Below are 14,333 nucleotides of genomic sequence, written 5' to 3' on the forward strand. Positions count from 1 at the left end.
CGCATGCGCATGGATATTTAAGCCGAACCCTGCAACCCTGCAGCTGATCTATAGAGTTCGAGGCCCTGGTAACGGGGGAGATTCTCCAAAGAACTCTCTTTCTACACGAGCATACGAAGTACAGCGGTCCGGGGTAGAACGTCGGCGGGGTGGACGTTAGCAACAGCCATCCCGAGCAACAACATGGTGTTCGCACTCACATGATCGACGTTGTTGATACACGATTATTGAGAGAGGATCCCCCTCCAGGATCCGGCTTGGGCGTCGACAGTCGATGAAGAGAATGATTATCGAAGGCCGGGGGGAGGATGCTCGCAAGGATGAACACATCACACATTCCTACGCTCATCGCCATTGGTATGCGGACATGAAAGGTGAGAGAGTGACCAATTTTACAACAGGTAACGGCAGATCTTCGATTGATCTATAGACTATATGAAAATTTATGAAAAAGGCGTATGCCCGTGATGCAATCAATACACTCCTCCCAACGCCGCTTGCTCGACCCATTCCCTCTATTTTCATTCGTCCTGGTCATTTGTATATGTCGCGTCTAGACCCTACAATCTCTAAAAGAAAGCAGCGAGACCGACAACGGCCATGAGGGCGCCAGCGCCGACACGGCTACCTGCACCTGTGTATAGGACAGGCTGWGTTGGGTAAACTCGAGCAGAACCAGTGCCAGTTGGCTGGTAGTAGGCTGGAGTGGTCATAGCAGGAGCGCTCGGGTATGGTGGAACGATGGCGTCGTAAGTGGCAGTAGTAGGCACAATGGCCGCTGGCTCCTCCGTCATCGCCGGTACAAATGGCTCGATTGTCTGAACTGGAGCCTCCTCAGATTTGGCTGGCACATATGCCTCGGGGGTCTGGACTGGCTCAGATTTTGCTGGCACATATGGCTCAATCGTCTCAACTGGGGATACTGGAGACTTGTCCGCCGTGGTGACTTTGACGAAAGAGGTGGGCGCGTAAGTTGGCTGGATGGGAATCACCGTCTTGAACACCGAAGTGGTGGTGATCTTCTGAGGGATGGTCAAGGTTGTAGCTTCGGTGACAGTCCAAGTCTCGGCCGAAAATGTGAGGATTGTGGGTTTCGGGACATAAGTCTCGAAGTTTGTGGTCGTAACATGTGGGGCGGTCTGATAGATGGTTGTGGTAGGCAGTGGCTTGACGACTTCGCAGCCGTTGTAGCAGTCGGACACGGTCAACGTGGTGGCGGCAGTAACGGWGTAAGTATTCGTGTCAAAGGTCAACGTGGTGGCCTCTGGGCAGTAGGTCTCGTAAGCGGACGTGCTAATGTACTCTGTCGTGGACCATGCGAGTGGAGATGTTAACCGGAGGGCCTCCGAATGGTATGGCTCGATACGGGCATTGTCGGCGGAAGATGAATAGGCTGGAAGTTGGGCATCCACAGTGCGGAAGGCGGCAGGAGCTTCGTATTGACCTGGGAAGGCAGCTGCCTGGGTGGTCGCTCGGGCGTCGTCGTTGTAATTTGGTGCGTAGGCAGCTGCGGCAAGGCCGACAGCGCCAGCGAGGGCGATGTATGATTGCATGTTGATGATTAAATCGATGAAAGAGTGACTTGAAGAGATAATGTGAGTGCTGTAAAGAAGGACTGTAAAAGAAGCTGTTGATGTGATGGAGAATGAATGACAGTAGTAGGAAGCTCAGCGTGGTATATGTACGGAATGGCGTGAATGTTCTGTCATGCAGAAAGGAGAATGAGTACCACTGTCCCGTGCAGTGTAATCTTGATGGAGGAGCATGCCACTCCGGTGTGAGAGCGTGCCAGAGCTACAGCCGTCCGACCAAGGTATCAATGTTGCCTTGGCTTCCTGGTGGTGGTTCCGCTGCGTTCTATCTTGGAACTTCGCCACCGTTGGGAAATACGACAGATGGCCATCGAACGCGAGGTGTCGCGCCTGTAATTTTGCAATCATCTCTGTTCGCAATGCAAAGTTCAAGTTTGGACCGGTCTGTTTGGCGCGGCTGTGTAAACACAAAAGACGCCAATCAGCAGCACGCTCCTGCGCGTCAAATGCACGCACTGCCATCCGCAATCTCCATGCGCCATGCCGAATCTACCTTTGTGCGTATCGTGAAGATCTCAAGACACAAACGCTGGGAGCTGGGTTTGAGCCATGTCTTGGGCGGTTCCGACCCATTCAGAAACCCGCTTGAAGCGCAGGCGTTTTGCTCGTTCCTTGCGTACTTCAGCCAGACTCCCTTGCGACCCGGACGATGGCCTGAACGGTCAATCTGCGGTGCGCGGGGAAAGTATCTTGATGCGAGCTTTTGATCTGTCGTGTCGGTGACAGCACTTCGTTGATGGCAAGATCAGAGCAAAGATCTTCAAGAATCAAATGAGAAGYCGCGCCGGAAGGCATGCAGCCGCTTCCGGGAGGGAACCACTTTCGGATGACCTGTTCGCACTGTTTCTGCATGTTTCAGATCCCTTCCAAGGACTGGAGTGCCTTATTCACATGGAGGCGAATTACTGGCTCGTCGTGTAATGGATGTGAAGTCGGTCGAGGGCGGCGGTGGACAGACCACGAAAGCCGCTGAGTCAGTTGTCCTACAATCCTGAGGGTTCGAACACAACATCCGACCAGAATCTGAAACGAGCCGCTGTCAAGATGCGTTGGAGTATACCAAGAGTTCATGGCTGAAGAAATTGTTCTTGCCTGTCAATTTGCAACTTTGCACACGGTTGGGAAGAGGTCCTCCCACTCACACAATGCGGGAATTCATCCACATCGCCTCCATGCCTTGAGCGGCGCGAAGGGTATAACTAACTTTAGAGGTCGAAGCCTTGAGCTTGCCTGCCGATAAGAGACATGCACAACCATCAACAGCACATCTTATCGCCATACGGAGATACAGTATGTCTCCAACGGCTATCTCGGCCAACAGCTTCAGGCATCTCGGGCCACACGAGACGCCGTCTTCGGAGTCGGCGGCGGACCTTGCAGATCGTCAAATCAACAGTCTCGTGAGTCTTCTCAAGCTGGACACTTCCTCCACAAGTGCCAATACCAAGGAAAATGCCAGAAAGTGACCGGGAATCGACAAAGACCAAGTCCTCTGCCACGGCTTCGGCAGATGCGCGTCCGTTTGAATCCACACCTCTCCTACCAAAAGTCGATGGGGATGACACACCGCAATGGGGAAAATCAGTCACTTTTCGGGTGTTGTTTACAGCATTCCTAGTCTCGGTGTCTTTTTCAATCACACAGGTTCCCATGATCTACGCATTTGGTGTGTTCACATGCGATGAGTACTACAAAACACATCCAGACCCCGGACCAACGCCAGAACGATGCCGAATAACCGCGATTGAAGCCAGCACAGCTAGATCGGTTGCTTTGGTGGGAGCCGGTACCACCCTGTTTGGAGTCTTGAATCTATTCTATACCGGATGGGCCATTAAGCGATTCGGAATCAAATCGGCGTTATTGACGAGCGTGTTCTGGCCTGCTGTCAGACTCGCAGTACAAAATATTGGCGTTCAAATGGGTTACAGCATTGGAATCACCATCATCCAAGCCTCGCAGATTATCACGGTTGTGGGTGGACCGGCAGGATATCTTCTGGCCCTCAATTCCTTCGCCACGGAGATTGTCCTGCCTCATGAAAGGACCGCGACATTGGGTCGTTTGTCGGGATGCTCCTTCTTCGGGACTGCGTTGGGCTACCTCTGCGGTGGACTGCTCAGCGACGCGTTTGGTATCCCTGCTCCTTTCGAGGTGACTTTGGTACTGTTCATCGTATCGTGTATATGGATTGCCGTTGCGTTGCCCTCTGTCCCGCTGCATCTCACGCCCGAGAATGAGAAGAGGTCTCGGTCCTTGCTGTCATTTTTCGAGCCATTGAAGATGTTCATCCCAAGGAAATGGGTACTAGAGAACGGCCGTGTCCAGAAGGAATACGGGATCCTTCTCCTGGGCGTGGGAGCCTMTCTCGCCGTGCTTGCGACAGGCTACATTCCTGTCTTGCTCMAGATGTACTCCACARACGTGCTGCAATTTGGAACTACGGAAAATGGATGGCTAATTAGCCTAAACTCCCTCGTTCGCGGGCTCTTCCTGACTTTTGTATTTCCCGTTGTTATTACCAGAGGTAGAGCATGGATCGGCCGTCGCCAAAACAACGCGGAGAGAATTAGTCGAGAAGAATCCGCCATTCCGGACCTTCCTACCGCGACTGGAGATTTCGAGCCTGGTGTGATGAGTGAAAGCACCGAGCCCACCGAGCCGCTCAAACCGCGTGTTGGCGAGGAAGAATCTTTTGTTTTTGACCTCTACTACACTCGCTATTCAATCCTGGTGGACGGGATTCTCACTGGTCTTGCCACTTTCACCTCGCAAGGCTGGCACATGTTTCTGATAGCATTATTACTACCCCTGGCAGCGGGAACGGGTAGCGCGGCAAAGGGCACTATCCTCATGATGTGCGCCCCGGAAGAAAGAGCAGACGCTCTCAGTGCCATCAGTCTGATGGAGATGGTCGGACGTCTATCATCAACCGGCGCATTCGGCCTGGTCTTTTCGGCCTTTGCGACCATTGGCAAGCCATATTACACTTTTACCTGCAATGCTGGAGTCGCGGTCTTTGCGTTTGTGATTTTGTACTGCGCAAAGTTTCCTCCTCGTGGGAGCAGGAGGGTATACGCTGATCAGGATGAGGACTGAGCGGTAGTAGACACGAACTCGAAAGGCCAGGTCAACGAATCTTCCTCAACAATATCATCTGTGTATCACGCCGGGATGTCTCCCGGTCGTAAATGTTACACAAGTGTCATCATTTACTGTTGGTCATTTCAGTGCTTTGGAAAAGGCAATGCTGAGCGGAAAGCTCGCAGTCCAAAAAGTGGATGAAGGGCACTCAGCTATGGTCTCATGATATACAGCATCTCATATCTGCAGTGAGAGTACTAGACGGCGGTGAGATCTGCATCCATCCGACGAAACCTATACCATCTCAGGGGCCAGATAAAAAAGAAGCTGGAGCCGCCAGAAAAGGGACGTCGTCCTTTCGTAGTGCGATTGAAAGATGATCGATTGAAGGGAAATTTGGACTCTCTCTACAAAGTCTCGATTTTGGCATCGTGGCTTGCCGTTCGCGAGCGTGGTCGTTAAAAAAACGCGAGGGACTCCGTTCTACCTACAATCTACCCTGTTGCCCGTGGTGAGAAAGGCGCCGCTTCTGGAGAGGAGACATGCTGCGGTTTGATCCCAAGGCAATGTTTGTCGAAGCATACAAGCAAGACCTTTCAAAATAAGACATTTCTCAAACGCCAAAGCTCGCATATTAATAGTAGGTAGTTACCTGGGTATGGCCTTGTTGTCCCCTCTTTCCCCTACTCCGCCGTTTTTCTAGTTTTGGTGTTCGCTTCGAGTTCTGAGGGGAGAAGTGAAGTACCTACGAGCGGGTAGAGGTAATGCTTGCTGCTCTTTGGCTTTTGCTGAGGATGGGTTCGTTGGGGTGAGGGAATTCATGAGCGTCCTCACTTTGGACATTCTTATCTTCAATTTTCATTATCGTCATCCTCCTTGGGCTTCGACTTCTTGTGGGCGCGGTCTTCAGCACTGTCATCGTCTGGGGAAGCAGGACGCTTGCCAGAAGTTGTTGCCTACGTAGTATACAGGCACCGGGTGTCGAGAGACCACGCTTACAGCACTTTGTGTGTGCAATTAGACTTGTCTTTTTCACAATTATGTCTACACGGAGCGTCTGCCATCCATGTCGACGATATGAGGGATTGGGAGCGTGGCATAATGTGCCGTCTGCTCAAAGGTGTGTTGAGGAGAGCGAGCGCATGGAGAAACATATCGTTTTGCTCAAGATGTCAAGGGTTGTGWATATTGGGAGGGCACCTGAATGCTGTTCTGCTTGAGGTGGTGGGAAGAGGGCGCTGGGCACAAATGTCGTTCGTTCTTACCTACTGCTGGGTCCGGAGCTCCTGCCAGAAATGTCGTCTGCTCAACGTGACTGACGAGACGAGGGAGATGGGGAGAAATGCCGTCTTCACAAACTGGCGAAGAGAGCAAGCTCGAGAGAAATGTCGGTTTGATCTTGCTGTCGGGGCCGGGTGGCTTGGGCGATGTGCCATCTGGTCGCAGTATTGAGTCCCACCAAAGCAACGAGGTACCTTCCTTGCAACTACCGCAACAGGTTGTCGTTTGTCCTCGACTAAACGACCAGCCATCCACCAACATGGCCAACCTTTCTACCAGCAGTAGCACAACTACCGATGATCGTCTCAGGGCCGACTCCAATCCTACAGGCCAAGTATTCGGTCATGCTCATTCCCAAGCCTGGGAGCTTTTCCGTGCCCAAAAGCTGGATCAAGCGATCCAACTGGCTCAACGCATGCTCTCCGAGCCTCGCCTTGGCAATTTCCACCGGGCTGGCTTCCATCTGATCATGGCGTTTGGCGATGATCAATACGTGTACGTTGCTCCGTTGAGGAAAGCAGCATTTCCCCACTTCGTCTAACGAATGCTGTCCACAGTGAGCATGCCGAACGCGCCCTTGCCCTCTACCAGGAACTCGCACCCACGCCGCGTGTCGAACTTCTCAAGAAGCGCGCTCAAGACATTCTCAACGACGCCCGCGAAGACTTTGCTGCTGAGTCTGCACAGGAAATTGATGGGGAAAGGGTGGAGGAAGGAGGAGAAATGAAGGAGGAAGGAGGAATAGAGGAGGAAACTTTTCAGGAGGGAGAAGACATCGACCCAGAAATGACCATCGACATGTTCAAGATTGTTTCCCAAGAGCAGGCTGTCTACGACGACGAACAAAAAGAGATACGCAAGGACGTTGCTCTTGCTGGCCTAGGCGATGAGGATGAGGATGAAGTTATTACTGGAGCTGAAGAGGATGGCGATGAAGCCTGGGACCCATCTATCCACTTAGCGGGCGTTGACGTGGGCCCTGGAAGCGATGTCGACGAGGACAACTTCGACAGTGATGGCTCGGAGGACTTTGTAGTCTCGGATGAGGATGAGGACGAGGATGAGGGTGACGTTAACGATGCCAAGCGCATTGATCTCGAGGGTAAGGAGAAGGGAGAGCACCTCAGTAGCAGCAGTGCGTAGATCCTAACCCGATGGCTACTAGCGATGCCATCGTGTAAGTTCTGGTAGGTAGATAACCTCTACCATCACACCAAGTAAGTAAAGTAAACCACATTCCGAGCGGGTTTGGTGAAAATCCCTCTTTCACTACGTTCCATGCCACGTAACCCGTTGACTGACGAAGACATATACATCCATCCCGATGTTGCCCACTGTCCGCTCCGATCGACTCAACATTCGCATTGTTTAGAATCGTCGGCGTAGGGATCACATAATTTGCTGGAAGAGGTAGGTTGAGCGTCCTCACCGTACCAGGATTTTGACCAGTGTTAATCGTCCGGCGCTTGTTCGTCTCTAACAGTCTATAATAGGCAGCCGTGTGCATTTCTCTAGTCCGCCGAGGGCAGACCTTAAGGTAGCTGCTACATTCTCGGCCCTCACCCATCGAAACGTAGTGGAAAGGTGCGTAAGACTTGGATATCGCCCACAAGGCTTATCACGCTGCGTCTTGACAGGATCATAAGTCGAAACCATGCCGCTGAGGTCTGACTCCGTGACGTCCTGTGTGTAGTGTGCTGTTCAAAGCCAGTCACCACGCAGAATGCTTGAGATTGTCGATCGGTTCGCTGTGTAGCTTTCCATGTTCGATATCCAAGGGTGGAGATCTGTTCCCGGGCCTCTCGAGCAGGGTGATAAGCAGTTCGTTGTGTTATGGTAAGCTGGTGCTTCGGTTGCGAATCGCTGCGCTCGGCACCATCTCCACTTGACTTGACCAGACCTGAGGCATAAGGTCCCAAACGGCGAGGTAAGCACGACGACAATGAGTGTACGAATGTGCAATGGATGTGCTGCAGAGATGTGTTCGTCATTCATATCCATGGAGCTTGCCGGACCATCCGTAATGGCAAAACGAGTGCAGCAGTCGTGTCGACTGCTTGCACGGCATAGTCCAATCTGACGATGCAGGTTCATCGATGCCATAACGTATCATCGCCCGTACTTCGACGCCCAACTGACGTGATTACGTCCAAGCCTGTCGGCCAAGCTCATTCCGCCCCCATGGATGCTCATCCCAACCGTGCCGCTTCCAGCTCATCGTCCCAGATTGTGAGKTCCTCCTTGGGCTTGATGCGGTCGTCTTTGAGCATTCTCGCGTCCTTTCGTACATCCTCACCCTCGACTTCCAGTCGTGCCTTGGGCTCCTTGGCCTCCAAAACGTAGTGGTTGTCACAGTGTGGGCAGTACTCGTCGCTGTCCTCGTATTCACTCATGTCTTTGCGAAAGACCTTTTTGCACTTTTTGCACGCAAAGATCATCTCCATCGTCTGCTTGAGCGTATGCGTTTCCTTTTCCGCGTGACATTCGGCGCAATCGAACCATTGCTTGCAGCATGGGGAGCGGATGGCGACTTGCGCGTTGAGAATGTGTTTGCTGTAAGTCAGTCAGTCAGCACTGATGTGGTGAGCTTCAACTTTTACTTGAATTGTGTGACTTACCACATGATTCTTGTGGATGTGAGGGATGAGAACGTGGTTGAAAGTCAAGAACGTGGTCGTTGTGGGGTTTCTCGGCAGTGTTCCAACGATCTGCGGTTTGATCTTCAGAAGTTCAGAACTGCAGTGCCCGCCATATCTCACCTGCTTACTGGCTGCCCACTTGTACCTGTATTCCACGACGGTCACGACGAGAGCCAAGCTCCATACTGTGCGACCAAAATCCGAGACCTTTCCACTCAAGAGCCAAGAATAACTGCTTGTCCGCCGTTCTGCGCAAATCCACCCAGCACGAATCACACGAGTCCTTTCGTCAGCTGCACCAGGGATCACCTAGGTTACTGCTGGCACAAGATCCGTGGCGGCATGCCAGACCAAGGRCCATATCTTGTTTGGTGTTTGAGGCCACGCGACTGAGCGTAGCGGTGTGGATGAACAATAAACATCAAGATCGCGGGACATTGGTGTGCATGCTGCCACCTTTACATTCACTCAGGCCACAGCCTGACTCCCCACAAACATCATGACAGAAAAAAGCGAGGGTCCGGACACGACGTCGATCAAGCCCATATCATCGCTACGAACCAAGTTTGAGCAATTGGGCAAGGCGCAGGAAGCAGGCCAGTCATCCCCGGTGACACCTCGACAAGCGGTGGTAAATGGCAATGGGACACCTTTCAGCATATCAAAGCCTCCCAATACTGTCATTGATAGCAATGGAAATGAGACCGGAGCAGTGCAAAAGCCGGCCAGCGGGCAGCGTTCAGATCCACCAGCTGCCAGACCGACATCCATGATTTCAATGTCGTCTACGCCGCGCTCGCCGCCATCGTTGGTCGTCAATTCGCCTCGCTCACCGCACAAGACGCTTTCCGTCGACCTGCGGCCCATGGGCACCGGGAACTCAATCCGACCTTTGACGCCGAGTCGGACAGGAGCAGGAGATTCGCCTACGAGAAGCCATGTTCCTGGCGTGAGCAGAACAGCAACGCCTACGTTGGAGGCGCGCAGGAGCGCATTTCTGCAGTCTGCGGAGACTGCTGCGTCTGATGTAAGAGTTGAGACATTTCTTCGCAAGGCAGAGCAGACCGCAGGTCCACCGATTGTCAACCGTGCAGCGAAGCCAAAGGTGCCATCCAAGCCACCCACCCTTTTTAAGAGATCGATCAACTTGGCTGCGCCAGACACCGGCGCTGATCTGACCGATCGTAGCGCTTCCCCATTTGAGACACCYCCGCCCAGCAGTGAAGAGTCCTCGCCGGAAGAAAAGCCAGATCCAATACCACAAGATCCACCGCAGCGGGCCGGGACTCACTCCAATGCTTCCGCGATTCAACGCGTCCGAAACGATTCAAACGCTTCTTGGGTCCAGCGGATACGTGGAGATTCGGACGCTTCGCTTGCCGAACGATCACGAGCAGGATCGAATGCATCGTTTGTAGAAGCTTCATCGTTGCCTGACGCTTGGTTGCCTCCGTCAAATCTCCATGCAGTGGTACCTCGACGAGAACAGCAATCGCAAGGGCTTTCAAGAGCACCGTCAATGCCTGTGCGACACAGACCGACGCAAAGTAGCCGCATACAAGGGGATGTCGAGGAAGACAGGCCAAGACTTCCAGCAAGGCCTGAGTTGCAAATACGGTCTGGCCGCGCCAGCCCGCCGAAATCTCGATCTGGCAGGAACAGTCCCATCAAAGTGCACGCACTCCCGCCCATGAGGTCTGTTGACGGCTTGAGACGCGCACATACTGTTGGCCAGGATTCCCACCGTCGGATACCAGCTACGAATACCACCTCAAACGGTGGCCAACGCTCAGCACTTCATCTTGGTTTTGATAGATCCACTCCCACGTCAAATGCGCCTGCAATACCTGCACCCCGCAGGTCTGTGGATCGACGGCGAGAGATGCCTCCTCCACCTCCTCCGCCCACGACTGCTGGGCACTCTCGGGACGATGAAGAGGATGCGATGCCCGTCGAGATCAAGAACGAGCCAGTAGAAGGCCTATCCGAGTACCCCGATGCCACGCAGGCCAACCGCAGAGCACCAACATTCAAGAAGCGACCCTGGCAGATTCCTACCGAATACGACACACGACTTTTTGCGGTATGTGGCGAGTACGTGTGTACCACCGGCTACATTACAAAAGTCTGGAACGTGCGCAACGGGGAAGTGTTGATGAATATGGAGCATCGCGAAACTACCAAAGTCACTGCTGTTGCATTCAAGCCTTCGCCGAACATTGAAGATGAAGGGAAGCGTATATGGCTCGGTACTAATTCTGGTGATATTCACGAGGTTGACATTAATACCGAGAGTGTTGTCAAGACAAAGGCGAATGCACATGCTCGAAGAGAAGTCATTCGGATATATCGCTATGCATCGGAGCTCTGGACCCTCGACGACGGTGGTGAGCTGTGTGTCTGGATGCCCGATCATAAGGGAATGCCGAGTTTGGACTCACAAAACACGAATTGGCGCGTACCCAAAGGGCACACCTTCTCGATCGCTTCTGGAAAGCAGCTCTGGATTGCGACTGGGAAGGAGATTCGAGTATTCCGACCTGGCGCACGAACAGACTCCGAGTTCCACGTATTGAAGTCTCCTCTTTCGCAGCCAGGCACTGGCGACGTCACTGCAGGTGCTTGTCTAAGCGGCAAGCAGGATCTCATCTACTTTGGCCACTCAGATGGCAAAGTCACAATCTACAGCCGCAAGGACTTCTCCTGTCGTGCAGTGGTCAGTGTTAGTGTATACCGCATTAGCTGCCTAGCAGGCGTCGGCGACTATCTTTGGGCGGGTTACAGCACTGGCATGGCCTACATCTACGATACGTCGACATCGCCTTGGTTGGTAAAGAAAGACTGGCAGGCCCATGATAAATTGATATGTGGCATCATTGCAGATCCGTCCGCGATGTGGAAAATTGGACGCCTGAATGTCATTACTCTCGGTATGGACAATCTGCTACGGGTTTGGGACGGTATGCTTGAGAGCGACTGGGTCGAATCGCGGATGGAAGTACGCGAGCCCGAATATTGCACTTTCCGCGAGCTTACGGTAGCGGTGTTGACGTGGAACGCTGGAGCCGTCAAGCCCAGCCATTTGCAACACAGCCTGGACGATAGTGGTTTCTTCCAGGATTACATGCGAGCTCGGGAGCCGCCAGACATCTTTGTTTTCGGATTCCAAGAACTCGTTGACCTCGAGGACAAAAAGGTGACCGCCAAATCCTTTTTCAAAAGCAAGAAGAAGGATCCTGCTGAAAAGGAACACATGTCACATCAATATCGCGCCTGGAGAGATCACCTCACAAAATGCATCGACGAGTACATGCCAAACAATCAAAGCTACACGCAGCTTCATACTGCCAGCATGGTAGGGTTGTTCACCTGTATCTTCGTGAAATCTACGGAGCTATCTCGCATAAGACATGTTCATGCTTCCGAGATCAAGCGTGGTATGGGTGGGTTGCATGGAAACAAGGGTGCGATCATCGTGCGCCTGGTACTCGATGATAGCAGTCTATGCTTCGTCAACTGCCATCTTGCTGCAGGCCAAACGCAAACACTGAATCGTAATAACGACGTTGCAGCGATCCTGGAAGCGAATGTGCTGCCCCAGTATCCACTCAACAATACTGAAGTGGCTCAACATACCGACGTCTTTGCTTCCGGCGGTGATGGCAGCATGATTATGGATCWTGAAATCTGCGTGCTCAATGGCGATTTGAACTACCGCATTGACACAATGGGCCGCGACACCGTGGTCAAGCACRTCCAACAAGGGAACTTGGCTAGACTTCTCGAACGAGACCAGCTTCTACTCAGTCGGAGGAAGAACCCAGGATTCCGCTTGCGAGCTTTCCAGGAATCGCCAATCAACTTTGCACCAACGTACAAGTACAATGTGCATACTGATGATTACGATACCTCTGAGAAGAAAAGAGCTCCTGCCTGGTGTGATAGGATCTTATATCGTGGGTTGGGGAAGGTCAGGCTGGAAGATTATCGGAGGTGGGACCAAATTAGAGTGTCCGACCACAGGCCTGTAAGTGGCCGGCTGCGTATCCGAGTGAAGACGGTTGACCCGGACAAGAGAGAAATCATCTGGGAGAAATGCTGGGCAGAATTCGATGGCGTGAGGCAGCGGATTGCTCGCGCAGTGCAGTAAGTTGCAGTCTTCTTCTACGGTCGGGTCACTGATTAACGTTTTCTTGCAGGCTTGAATACCTGATAAATGTTCTAGGGCTGTCCCACAAGGAAGCTGCTGCAGCGCTGAGCGTGCAATGACAGCAAATCCGCCATTCGATCCATTGACATGTAGTCGGAGCCCACAATAAATCTACATTAGAGGAACTACAGCCGCGCCATACAAGATCAATTGATGAGGCTGATATCCTGCTCGGAACATTTCAAAAGACTCCTCTTCCATGTCCGCAGCCCAGGTCGGAAATTTCCAACGGGGTGGCTTTTGGTTGTCAGCATCACCACCGATTTAGCACTCCCTAGCGCCAGATTGCCGAATCGCGCGCGATCCGTCCCAAACTTTGGACTCGATCTGTGGGGATGGTCTTGGCAGATGCTGTTGGAAAATCACGTATTGCACGCATCATCGTGTCGTTACGCGACGTATGATCTACATCATTCGTGCTACAAAGCGTAAGCCATCATATGTTTCATTCCATTGTTTCCCCCTGCAGCATTGTTTCCCTATATGCTCTGTCAATTCCTCCAGTCCAGCTTTCATCCAGATGAACACTCGAGTCTTTCGCGTTGCGTGCAATTCTGCTTTTCTCACACGGACGATTCGCCCTTGTCGACCTTCAATCACTGCTTCTTTGAAGTACTCACCTATACGCCCGTTCTCCGCAACGATGGGCCAAGACGAAATCCACCGCCCTACAAAGAAGCCCAAGACAGACGAGAATGGAGTGGAAGAATGGAAGAAACAGCCTCCGTATAAGATTCATCACAATCAGACCAACAACGGGGACAAGTTTGAAGCCAGATACGAAGCTAGTTGCCATTGTGGCAAAGTGGAATACCAGCTGTCAAGAGAAGAGCCGTTGGATTCAAAGCTCTGCCATTGTACAACCTGTCAGACACAACATGGTGAGTTGGGGACCGAGCTCATGAGAACTGGCTGCTTGATACTGATATTTCGTAGCTGCACCGTTTCAATGGGCCGCAATTTTCCACAAGGACGATATCAATTTCACAAATGGTCACCATAACCTCGAGTGGTATGATCCCACATCAAAGTCGATCGAACACGAGTTGCCCTGCAAGGTGAGGTGCAATTACTGCCATTCGCCTATCATGGACGAGGGACGAAACATGGTTCTTCTCTTTCCGACTCTGATCAAGGTACGTTGAATCTATCTATACGGACACTGCTCGACATCTCGCTAATTATMGATCAGTTCAAGAATGACCAGGAAAAGGCCAACTTCAAGCCTCGGTTGCACATGTTCTACAACGAGCGGGTCATGGATATCCCCGATGGCTTACCCAAGTGGAGCAAGATTAATGAGGGCGAGGACTCTGAACTGATCGAGGATAGCCCGCCAGAGGAAATCAAGGCTCTCGAGCGGAAGAGATCGAGAGAGGCAAAGGAGCGAACTGCGAAGAAGGATTAGATCGAGAGTTGATATGTTGAAAAGCGAGGCGTTGTGGTGTTGAACGTAGTGAGACGGCGAAGGTAGTGAAACGAGGCTCAAGTGAAACCTTAAGTGAAGCTGCATGTCTATTGTGATAT

At 52.3% G+C, this 14,333-nt stretch overlaps 6 protein-coding genes; 4 read left to right on the forward strand and 2 right to left on the reverse strand.

The window, feature by feature from the left end:
- Positions 1 to 569: 569 nt before the first annotated feature.
- RCC_07120 (uncharacterized protein) lies at positions 570 to 1,553 on the reverse strand (the record flags this gene model as incomplete). The annotated part of the gene is made up of 1 exon (XM_023772378.1): positions 570 to 1,553. The coding sequence occupies one exon, from the start codon at positions 1,551 to 1,553 to the stop codon at positions 570 to 572; it is 984 nt and encodes a 327-aa protein (XP_023628146.1).
- A 1,491-nt stretch (positions 1,554 to 3,044) lies between these two features.
- RCC_07121 (uncharacterized protein) lies at positions 3,045 to 4,691 on the forward strand (the record flags this gene model as incomplete). Its single annotated transcript, XM_023772379.1, has 1 exon — positions 3,045 to 4,691. The coding sequence occupies one exon, from the start codon at positions 3,045 to 3,047 to the stop codon at positions 4,689 to 4,691; it is 1,647 nt and encodes a 548-aa protein (XP_023628147.1).
- A 1,525-nt stretch (positions 4,692 to 6,216) lies between these two features.
- Positions 6,217 to 7,100, forward strand: RCC_07122 (uncharacterized protein; the record flags this gene model as incomplete). XM_023772380.1 has 2 exons in its annotated part: positions 6,217 to 6,452; positions 6,515 to 7,100. The coding sequence occupies 2 exons, from the start codon at positions 6,217 to 6,219 to the stop codon at positions 7,098 to 7,100; spliced, it is 822 nt and encodes a 273-aa protein (XP_023628148.1).
- Positions 7,101 to 8,146: 1,046 nt separating this feature from the next.
- Positions 8,147 to 8,580, reverse strand: RCC_07123 (related to HOT13-Zinc-binding mitochondrial intermembrane space protein; the record flags this gene model as incomplete). XM_023772381.1 has 2 exons in its annotated part: positions 8,147 to 8,510; positions 8,576 to 8,580. The coding sequence occupies 2 exons, from the start codon at positions 8,578 to 8,580 to the stop codon at positions 8,147 to 8,149; spliced, it is 369 nt and encodes a 122-aa protein (XP_023628149.1).
- A 515-nt stretch (positions 8,581 to 9,095) lies between these two features.
- Positions 9,096 to 12,865, forward strand: RCC_07124 (related to inositol polyphosphate phosphatase; the record flags this gene model as incomplete). XM_023772382.1 has 2 exons in its annotated part: positions 9,096 to 12,742; positions 12,796 to 12,865. The coding sequence occupies 2 exons, from the start codon at positions 9,096 to 9,098 to the stop codon at positions 12,863 to 12,865; spliced, it is 3,717 nt and encodes a 1,238-aa protein (XP_023628150.1).
- Positions 12,866 to 13,449: 584 nt separating this feature from the next.
- RCC_07125 (uncharacterized protein) lies at positions 13,450 to 14,214 on the forward strand (the record flags this gene model as incomplete). XM_023772383.1 has 3 exons in its annotated part: positions 13,450 to 13,687; positions 13,743 to 13,942; positions 13,999 to 14,214. The coding sequence occupies 3 exons, from the start codon at positions 13,450 to 13,452 to the stop codon at positions 14,212 to 14,214; spliced, it is 654 nt and encodes a 217-aa protein (XP_023628151.1).
- Positions 14,215 to 14,333: the final 119 nt, after the last annotated feature.

This window comes from Ramularia collo-cygni, assembly GCF_900074925.1.
Source record: "Ramularia collo-cygni strain URUG2 genome assembly, contig: RCC_scaffold11, whole genome shotgun sequence".
In the NCBI taxonomy this organism is placed as follows: Eukaryota; Fungi; Ascomycota; class Dothideomycetes; order Mycosphaerellales; family Mycosphaerellaceae; genus Ramularia; species Ramularia collo-cygni.